We start from the raw sequence: 10,441 nt of genomic DNA, 5'->3' as shown, positions 1-10,441 counted from the left end.
GAATATTTTTCAAAAGCCTTTATGCTGTAGTTTGCTGCTTTGCTACCGAATCCCAGGATAACATATTCCCATTTCCCGTCCGTTTTGTAGCCGCACCTTCCTATGTGGAAAATGACACATCAACCCACCTGTTTTTCGAACAGCCATTTATACCCTCGACCTTTATTTCATTCTGAGTCCACATTTTGCATATAAATAGCAACACCATCTTCCTCATATATTTCATGGCACTGTTCAGCAAAAGGTCAAATCCCAAGAGCCATTATTGTCTCCAAAACTTTGTCCTCCTCCCCCCAAGCTCTCTGGTTCCCACCATGGCTCAACCGGGAACTGTAGCACCAATGTTTGTCTTGAGTCAAGGTGAAATAAAACAGAGAAAGATAATGTTAATATAGAGGTCATGGCTATATCTCTCCTGAGCTTATCCTTCTTATATATCCTTTCTTCTTTTTTCAAGCCCATAAAGATGGCTTGAGTTTTCTTGACCTTGCAAGTCCAAGAATATTGTTAGATCCTCATGCTTCGAGAGTAAGATTTTTTTTTCCAGTTTTGAGATGTGATTCTCTCCTTATACTTCTAATGTATTTAACTTCAATTATTTCTTTATAAACTCTCAGTGTACTTTGCTTTAGTTCTTTGAATATGAGCTGTTATGCTTATGACTTGTTTTGATATATGCTTTGGCTACATAGCATATCAGCTTCAGTTGAGAAAGAACAAGATGCAGCTTCTTTTCTTTTTCTGTCCGTACGTAGCATGTTTTGGTGTCCCTCTCCAGTCTTCTTTTCAGTTTTTTTCTATGGATGTTATGGGTTTCTGCTTGTTAATCAAGCAATGTGCTTGTTGGCTGCATATCTTTTAACATGCTCGATGAGTTCTGATCTCATTCACTCAAGGAAATAAAATCTACTTTAAATACAATTTGCATGGAAGGAATTTCAATAGTGTTCACAACCTTTGGTTGTTTCTTTTCTTTTTCGCCACATTATGAGTAATATATATGTGTGCGTGTGAGACGAGAAATATGCGCCGGCTAGGATGAGCTTACTCTTCTCTTTTCTGCCTGTATACCTCTCTAGTGGCCATGGTGAACTGGAACTATATATTTCACTTTTCTTTTTTCCATTTTTCATTTCATGCAAGGGAAAATGATTTCCCTCTGCACTCACAGAAAGCTTTCGCGAAGGCTGGTGCGGTAGTAGCTGTAAGGGCTGTTTGCTCTGCCACAAAAAATAGAAAACGCTTCCTGTAAAATGTCAAATATTCTCTTAGTTTATTGACAAAAGGCCGACTGCCTTCCACTGCATTTAGGGCCGTTGATGGCCAAACCATATCTGATGCGTTTTCCTGGTTAGGTTAGAAACGGTCCATAAGAAAAAACCAGTCTGCAGAGGTGGACTAATTAGTCGAGGGCTTTAAGCATGCTGAGTTGAAATTTAAAGCAAAAGCCATGTTTTCAGATAATTCAACCTTTTTATAATTTTTGTGGTTACGGTTTAAAGGAAAATTTAAGAAAAAGCTAGCACAGATGCATAAAAATAACCAAACTTACTTTTAAAGTTGTTGTCACAGTAAAAAAAAAAAAAAAAAAAAAGCCGTCTTGAACTGCATGAGCTAAGAGAATCAGTTCCAGCTACATCTCCATCGATTCTATGGAGTCAAATACAAGTACAAAATGATGATGACGGAGATGATAAAAAGACCACGTTACTGCACCAACCCCGAGTGATAATTATTTTTTCATACAGTTATCCGCCAAGAAATAACAACAATTATTTACATGATCTATGAGATTTACTTACTTAACCCATGAGAAACCATTACACGGCCCTTGCTGCAGCACCCAGTATTCATACTAGGGTCCACTGCACCAACCAATCGCAGTTTTGATCCGCATGATACTGGTTGTGTAATAATTTTTCTTTAAGGTAATTTTCCTTAATTCACAGCCTCCAGAACTGTAAAACCCCGACAAAATTCGTCAAGTTAAAAACAAAAGAAGAAGAAGATCCACCCAGCTTCAGGCTCCAATTTACATCCACAAAACAGTGAGAACTGTCTCCATAACAGTAGAACAGACAATTCCAACACAAGTTCTTTCTGTGCTTGTATTACTTTCATTTTTTCTTGTTTTTATTACTTCTTCAAGCTGCAAGAACCAATACTTTTATTGTACCCTGACTATTTGCAGATAGCATTGTAGGACTATCACTCTTCCAGCAAACAGCACTGATGAAGTAAGATCCTGCATCCTCATCCGCATCATCCATCTCAGGGGAACCAAATCTATGCCAAGTCACAGGTTTAGAGATTTCCTGCAAAATAAAAGCCAAAACATCACTTTGATGAACTTGGAAATGAAAATTTACGAAGGATGATGTTTATTTATAGCTAACCTTATGGTAGACAAAGACCTCATTTGTTTCACTCCCACATGAAATATATTCACTGCTTACTGAGAGACCCACAAAGTTTTTCTCGTTTGTGTGGCCTCTAAAGGTACGAACCTGAAAGCATAACTCAAAAGGCGTGACTTAGCTATTCAACTTTGCCTAATATATCATTTAAGCAATAAACAAAAAGAAACGATGCCAATCACGCAAAGCCAAGGGGAATACTAAAATAACGTGGATGAAAGTTAAATCTATTCAAGCAAGCACAATCTTCCAGTAGTTTATCCAACAAGGAAAATTTTCAGACTGTAGGATAAGAAACTAATCCAGATTTAGAACTTAATCGGTTCAGTTATTGCAAATTTTTTACTGAGGACCATCATTTGAAAACGATTTTCCATGTGTAATTCATGAACGGACTCATTTTCCCATCAACAATTTGAAATTATGAAGTCCCAAGTCAAAATCCAATTTAGCTTATGAGAATCGATACTACTTATGAAGACTCGATATGAAATGCAAGATAGAAATAATTCTTTTGGGAAAAAGCAAATAATATTTGATCTCTTTTGGGGTTCAAGCATTACATTATTACTAGTATAGAGTATTTATATTGAAAAAGAAGGGTGCAACCATAACTGTTTCATGAACAGATGACTTACAGGCAGATTCTCTTTTACATCCCATAACCTTAATGTGCTGTCTGTTGACGCTGAAGCAAGCTCGCTGTTAGATAAGAATTTTACATATGAAACAGTTTTCCTGTGCCCGCTGAACACATAGAGTGGATTGGTGACATTTCTCAAATCATAGTAGTGAATCTGGTGGTCTGCTGAACCAACCTGAAAATAATTCAGAACTCATGCATAAGGTTATATATATTCTGTATGGAAATAAATAACAGGAGTACGTCCATTCCAGAGGGTGAAGCTCCACGGTGTTATGAATTTGTGATTTAAATAATCAAAGGTACCTCATGAAAGATGTGCATTACACACATCTGATTAGCCCAGCCTTTCTTCAAGGTCACATTAAACAAATGCTTTCACTAAGTTGCATTTGGTATCAGATAAAAAATTCGGAGGTGAAACATTTAAGAGGTTTAAGTTTTAAAAGATTAAGAGTGTAATAAAATATTAACTGCGAAGTGTTAATGGTGTTTGGTTGGATGTGTTGGAAGTAAAGATAATTGATGGGACCCACATGTCAACAACGTCCCACTTTTCATAAGGAAAAATAATTGATGTATTGAAAAACACGAGTTTTCAAAGGTACAACTTACTCTCAATGCACCACATTTTTGAGGTTAAATGCTCCTCGCCACTCTTTTTGTGTTCTAAACAAGATGAGAGAGGGTGGGAAGTTACTACGCTAACTATTCCCCCTCTTTCAACTCCTAACAAACAAATCCTTAAGGTTAAGATTTTCATAAAAGGTTAGTAGGCCACATCATCCCACTCCCTTATCAAGTGTGCAAGGCCCAAACCCAAACACCAAATAAACCCAAAAGTGGATTTCAAATAGCAGAATGTCTTAATCCATGCACGAATGCTTGCTTTTGTATAGGTGCAAGGATTTGGAGTATGAGACCAAGTCAAGAATAGTTATTTGTCTCTTTGAAGAAAAAAAGAAGAAAGTTGTTCGTTGCAGGAGCATACCGCAATATAATTGCTAGATCCAGGATTGTACTTGACACAACAAATATTTGCTTTCATGTCAATGTTTAGAACGCTAGCCTCCTGCTTTGTGCACCAAACTTTGACCTGGTTTACATAGAGCATGGATTCAAAATATTGTTCGTAAAAATGTACCTCCCTTTGAATATAATACAACTCAAGAGGAAGACCATGCCACCATATAATATTTTTACTTTGGTGTTGTTTGTCTTGCCAGCACATGCTTCACAACTTGAACTTTACACATAAAACTGTTTCCATGTAAAACATAGACTTTCCATTCATTATAGGCACTTTGCTAATTTATCTTGAAAAATAGGCAGAAGCATAACCCAAATTATCATCATTCAACAGCTCATCACAGCTATTCAATACCAGTGTTCATGCACAGGAACATGCACCTACCTGTGTATCTGAATTTTCCCGTGTGACACCAGCAGTAGAATTTTCATATTAAATTATTTTCTTCATGTCCACAATAAAAAACAAATAAAACTTCATATTTCTGCAAAAAGATATGGAAGGGCACCACTGATCTCTTTGCAAACTTACAGAGGAAGTGCTTTAATAACCAAACCAAAGAAATTGCCTGGGGGCTTTTTCATACTAGCAATGACAAAAAAAAAAAAAAAAAAAAACTCCCATGAAAATGCAAGAGTTTGAATGCTATTGAAAATTATAGCATCATTATTGCAATTGGAAATAATGCAAATATGAAAAACCAGTATAACCAACTCAAACTTGGTAGAAAAGTAGAGCAGAATTTTCCAAAAGTACAGAGTACCAAATAAAATATGCACAATAATACCACAGGTTTGCCTGTTTCTTCTGGACAGCAATCCCATCCTAGATATTGCTTTATTTTTATTTTTATTTTTTTTTGGTAGGGATTCTAGACTGTGCAGTTGTAAGTAAACTAGACTTGATACAGATTAGTTTTAGCATACCTTACAATCATCGCTACCAGATACAAGCATAGAAGGTTCTGTGCGAGAAAAATCAACACTCCATGCACGTTTTTCATGCTCTTCGTATTCCATCACACTCTGCCAAGTTAATAGATGTTTGTAAGCAAACTATGGTAATAGCACATAAGTAATACGATAGTATTATAAGTTGACCACAATACTTCAATTAGTACCTGCCTGGTTGTCACGTCCCAAACAGTTACTATTCCCTCGTAATCACTACTGGCAATTTGATTTTTAGTAAACTTGTTCCAACTCAAGCAACTAAGTTTAGAACGTGTAGACATCTCCACAACAGGGCAGTGCACATCTGCAGGTTCATTCACAACCTGGAGGGAAATAGCATAATCAATGATAAATAACCAGCTAAAGAACACAATGATTCATGTTCAGACTATAATGCAGTAACTCGAACGACCAGGAAGTATTATATTGATGCTCTCCTCTGGTAGATTTCCTGAGTTCCTATGTGGTAAAACCACCAGACCACAAGATGATATGTCCAACAAAATTGAATATGGCTTCCAATAAGTACCCAAAAAATTATTAAATGAAAACACTGTTCTTAATTTTTCATAAGCACAGAAGCTTGGCCTGATGTTTAGAAGGGTGTGCTCCTTCCTTAGCTACTAGTGTTCAAACCTCAAGCTAGAGAAGCAAAGTTTTCATAAATCCCCTAATCTCAATGTGGGTTACTGGCGCTCAAAAGTTGCACTCAGGATACCCCTGACTGCAAAACAAAAAAAAGAATGTTTCATATGTGCAGGTAGAACCACAGAAGGGTATTCTGGTCAGATTGAATCTAGCTCTCCATAGAATTTTTGTGAATGAAGAATTTTAAGATGTTAATGAAAATACACCCATCAAACACTTGATCAGACTTTCTATTATAAATCCACAAGCTACTCAATGGAATATGCCCATGGATGGTAAACACTCAAATAATACCATGATCAAACTGCAGGACATAACTGTCTACAGCATATTTCTTTTTCTTGTTTCCCTAGACATTTTATGCAAAAATGAAAAGGAGTTTGAAATAAAAACTGAGAACGTTATCTTACAAAAGAAAAGTCAAACACTTTGATTCGCCGTGAAACTCCAGCAGTAGCAAAAAATTCATCATCACGGTCAAATTCTATGCTGCAGTCCACATTTTAAGTTGATACAATTCAGAAGAATTGAATAAACTGTAAAAGTAAACATAAAACACAAGACAAAAAGAGAAGCTAGATTGATAACTCAAGTAAGAGTTTATTGGATCCATTAGAATACTAACATGTTCAACGAATGCTACAGGTAGCATCATGAAAACCAACCCTCCACCACTTCAACCAGTAAAGTACACCAACTACCAATTATTGCATCCAATTATTTTAACCATCAAAATGTTTTTGTAGATTACTTGCTACTTATTTAGGGATACCATTCACCAAAGACAAAAGCAACTTTCCTAATGAAGAAACACCACTTGTATATTTACAACTGACAATTGCTCCAGCACAATTTTGTATCTGAAATATAATAAAGTATTCAAATATCCTAAAGAAAAATAAAACAATTTGTCATCCCAAATTCACCTAATCTGATGGGCATTCAATAGTGTTAACTAACCTTGATACTATATTGGCTGAGTGAAATATATCCCCGTGCCTGAGTTCAGCAATGACCCTTAACCGACTGTGTCAAAAAAACAAATGAAAACTACACATGAACCACAAACATATGAGATAAAAACGTGCTAATATGCCAACATAGAAAAATATTTCAAAAATGAAATGAAAATTGGTATTTATACCTGTACTGAGTAAATGTACCCAGCACAGATTGAAAATCTGCAAGACCAGCATTGTAGCCCTCTCTATGAATGACATTTTTATCCCTTTCTGACTGGTTATGTGGATGATTTTCCAACTGGCGGCGCTTTTGCAAGTAACAATCTTGCAGGTCATTGAACTGCAATGAGAGAAAAATGAATCAAGGAGAAAATGGAACATCATTTGAAAGTTTCTAAAAATGGTTCCTAAAAAGGAATCCGGGAAATCGCACCGCAACAATAATATACACATAATCAGCTCAATGTGAGTAGGATGAGATTCTTTCATGTTGAGCAGAGCTAGATTACTAGCTGTATTGACATCTAAAAACCAATGAGGTTGACCAATAGCATTAGGTTTTATGCTTTTGGCTTTTTGTTATCCGCGCAATACTTGTATATTGAAGAGTCGGAGTTGTATACTTCCCATTAACAAACATGCACCAAACTCCATTAAAGATTACCAACCTGTGCATGCACGCGCTTTTTCTTCACTGCAGATAAACCTGAGTGATTATATTGCGGGTCAGACCCACCCGATGTATCCTTTCTCTGGAGCCCATGAGAGCTTACTTGAGCCTTTCCATCCATTTTCTTGATTGGAATATTCCCAGTAGTCAGCCCTCTGGCATTAAGAGAACTGGTGACAACACCACTGTGGTTCTTATCAATTGTTGAAGGCCACGGTTTTCTCACAGTGAGATCATCTCCAAGCATTCGCAATTTCATAGAATACCTATCCCTGGCACGATACAGCTCAATTCTGTGTTTCTCTACAGCATCTATGTCCTCCTTAATATATCGAAGATCAGTGCGTACCTACAACAGTAAGAATCCATCCATCAATCTATTTATCAACAAATATAACCATCTCAACAAACATTATGGATGGTAGTTCCATCAACAATCAAATAAGTCAAAAACACAGAAAGACAAAGGAAGATTGGAAGATATTAATGGAAAGTAAGAATCCATCCATCAATCCATAATGGAAGGGAAGGGAGATGAGGATTGAACAGGCCAAGCATTTAGAAGCATACCTCATTCAATTCATCCACCTTTTGCTTCCGCAAGTAGTGCAAGAAGTCTAGCAGCACCTGCATATTTCTCTCAGCTTCTTCTTGTTCCATTTTTCTCTTCCTCTCTGCAAGAAGTGACATGAGGGTGTCCAGGTCCTTAATTGAAACTTCACAACCCTGACTAGCAATCACGAGAATGTGTCATTTTCACATGTATGTGAAAGGAAAAATCAATTTTGTGCATGACTTAATCTGTTTTCTGCATCTAAACAACCCCGCGAAAATTTCAGAGATTGCAGAATAAACAATCACATATAGTTTTTCAGAGTAGTAAAAATTTCATGCAAATTTCTTACAATTGTTAACAGTGGTAGAATATCACTAAACTAACGTCTCAAAATACAACTATAAGCATTCGGTCCAAGGAGCTCTTTCGCCACTCTGGTCTTATCGGAATTATGTGAGTAACAAGCAAATCGCCCTTCCAACTCTATGCAAAGCTACAATTCTCCTAATCCTCTCATTTAAAATCACAAAAAAGTGATTTACAAGGTGAAGACCAAAATTAAAGTGATTTAGAATGCAATGGACTGACCTGCTGTAAGGATTGGCGAAAATGTTCAATAGGCGACGCATTCTTGGATGTTTGACGAGCAGAGGCCTTCTTTAATAGCTACACATGTGAACCGTACACAACAACTCACAATGAGCTGCAATTTCCAAGTGAATATCATTTCAAAAAATTTATTTATTTATTTTAGTTTTCAATCCCTTTTTTTCAAAATTGACAATTAATCAGTGTGTTAAATTAAACAAATCGATAATTTCAATTATTAGAGATATTAAAAAGCAAATAGAAGGTGGAAAAACCTTTTGGAGCAAGAAATTAGGGAAGAGCTGATTGGTAGTGAGGTAATGGCTACAGCAAGGGCAATCGTTCTTGTTACGGAGGTGAGTGGTGATGCACATGTAACAAAAGCTGTGACCACATACTGTGAGGAAGGCATCTTTTATAATCTGCATGCAAATCGGGCAGAGGAAATCCTTCTCTAACTCAGCTTCTTCTGCGCTCCGGGCGGAGGAGGGCTCAGGCGACGCAACTGCGGCAGCCGTGGATGTTGAGGGTTTCGGCTCTGGCTTTACCGCTGGGACGATGGCCCCCGTTGAAACCTCTTCCATTTATTAAAAAAAAAGAGAGAGAGATGATCTTCGTTGTTTGTTTCGGACTTCCGGTGTAGTGTAAAATAAAACAAAATCTGTGCTGTCTCTGTGCTTTTCTTTTGTGTTGCATACTTGCATTTGGAGTCGCAGAGAATGAGATGATGGGGAGACGATAGAGAAAGGGTGTGGGGTCCAGTGTGGGCTTGTGAGTTGTGAGGGTGAGAATGGTACACGTGACACGACCGCTTCTCTCGGGTTTTTTTTTTAAAAAAAAAAACAAAACAAAACAAAAGAATCTCATACTTAAGGAGATTGAAGGCATGCTAGTCTTGTGAATTAAAAGGTAATTTTAAATATAATAAAAAATATGTGAATGTTGTGAATGCATTTTTAAATTTTGTTTTTCATTGAGGAAGTTTGTTCACGAGAACATGTTTATTGGGCTTTAAGTTGGTTTTTAATATAAAATTTTTATTATAAATATATTTTTATTTATCATGATTTTTTTTAATTGAAAAACAAAAATATATTGTTTATATTTTATAAAATAAACTAAAAATATTGTTGCTAATAACAAATGATTTTGGTTTTTATAAAAACTTTATACAAATACTACTAATTCATATAAAATTTAAAAGGAAAAAATTCAATACAAATCAAACTAATCTCTTTGAAGTATTAAACAATTAAAAAATATAAAAGATAAATCATTATTTAAAAAAACAAAGTTAATTCAATTTGTTTAGGAAATAAGAGAGAGAGAGAGAGAGAGAGAGAGAGAGAGAGAATGAAACAATATTTAGGGCATCTTAGGGATTGTGGTAGCGGTGGTAGTTTAAAATATCTTTCGTTTAGAAATGCATCAAAATGAAAAAAAATTTCATTTTTTAAAATTATTTTTGACATCAACACATCAAAACGATTTAAAAATATAAAAAAAATCATTTTAAGCAAAAATAAAATTAAAAATTTTTGGGAACGCGGTTTGCATTACGTTCCCAAACACACCTTTAAATAAAAATAATTAAATAAATGAGTTAAAAATTAAAAGAAAGATGGGTTTTTTTCCTTTGGAACGAACAATGTGTTTTCTTTTATTTTTTAAGGTAGATGGCCTATATTTGATTGGTTTTTTTTTTTTGTTTACCTCTAGTTACTAGGGAATTAGAGTTCATGTTTTTGGACTCTAAAACCTTTTTTTTAACTTGTTTTAACCTAAAATACTTTCAAAACACTATATAAACCTCAAAGAATCACTTAACAATCCAAAATCATTTTCAAAAAATAAAAATCATCAAATTAAAATAAACCAGATGAAACTTGGTTTCCTTTTCTCGTCATGTTCAAAGAAAAAGAAACAACATCATTGAACTCCTTTTAAAAAGAGAAACTCTTTCACACAATTCTC

General features: G+C 35.5%; 1 protein-coding gene across 3 annotated transcripts; it reads right to left on the bottom strand.

The window, feature by feature from the left end:
• Positions 1-1,582: 1,582 nt before the first annotated feature.
• Positions 1,583-9,192, bottom strand: LOC133682732 (E3 ubiquitin-protein ligase COP1). Of its 3 annotated transcripts, none has more exons than XM_062106233.1 (13): positions 8,743-9,192; positions 8,468-8,545; positions 7,894-8,049; positions 7,322-7,672; positions 6,836-6,993; positions 6,652-6,717; positions 6,102-6,180; positions 5,211-5,366; positions 5,017-5,115; positions 4,052-4,156; positions 3,056-3,235; positions 2,397-2,507; positions 1,583-2,315 (listed from the first exon to the last, which is right to left on the bottom strand). In XM_062106233.1, exons 1-13 carry the CDS (start codon positions 9,049-9,051, stop codon positions 2,145-2,147), a joined length of 2,019 nt encoding a protein of 672 aa, XP_061962217.1. In that variant the 5' UTR covers positions 9,052-9,192; the 3' UTR covers positions 1,583-2,144. The 3 variants fall into 3 exon arrangements, with proteins under 3 accessions (XP_061962217.1, XP_061962219.1, XP_061962218.1); XM_062106235.1 differs by having other exon boundaries at positions 7,894-8,053; positions 8,468-8,582; positions 8,743-8,884; XM_062106234.1 differs by having other exon boundaries at positions 7,894-8,053; positions 8,743-8,884.
• Positions 9,193-10,441: the final 1,249 nt, after the last annotated feature.

The sequence above is a fragment of the Populus nigra genome, chromosome 2 (genome assembly GCF_951802175.1).
Source record: "Populus nigra chromosome 2, ddPopNigr1.1, whole genome shotgun sequence".
Classification (NCBI taxonomy): Eukaryota; Viridiplantae; Streptophyta; class Magnoliopsida; order Malpighiales; family Salicaceae; genus Populus; species Populus nigra.
Note: the sequence above shows the minus strand (reverse complement) of the source record. Positions and strands in the feature narration are given on the sequence as shown.

Bases quoted from the DNA above. Each gene is read 5' to 3' on its own strand.
- LOC133682732 (XM_062106233.1), bottom strand. From the start codon at position 9,051: ATGGAAGAGGTTTCAACGGGGGCCATCGTCCCAGCGGTAAAGCCAGAG. The intron at 6,994-7,321 runs GTTGGTAATCTT...CTCTCATTGCAG, and splicing joins AAAAGCGCGTGCATGCACAG to TTCAATGACCTGCAAGATTG. The intron at 5,116-5,210 runs GTACTAATTGAA...TTAACTTGGCAG, and splicing joins GGGACGTGACAACCAGGCAG to AGTGTGATGGAATACGAAGA.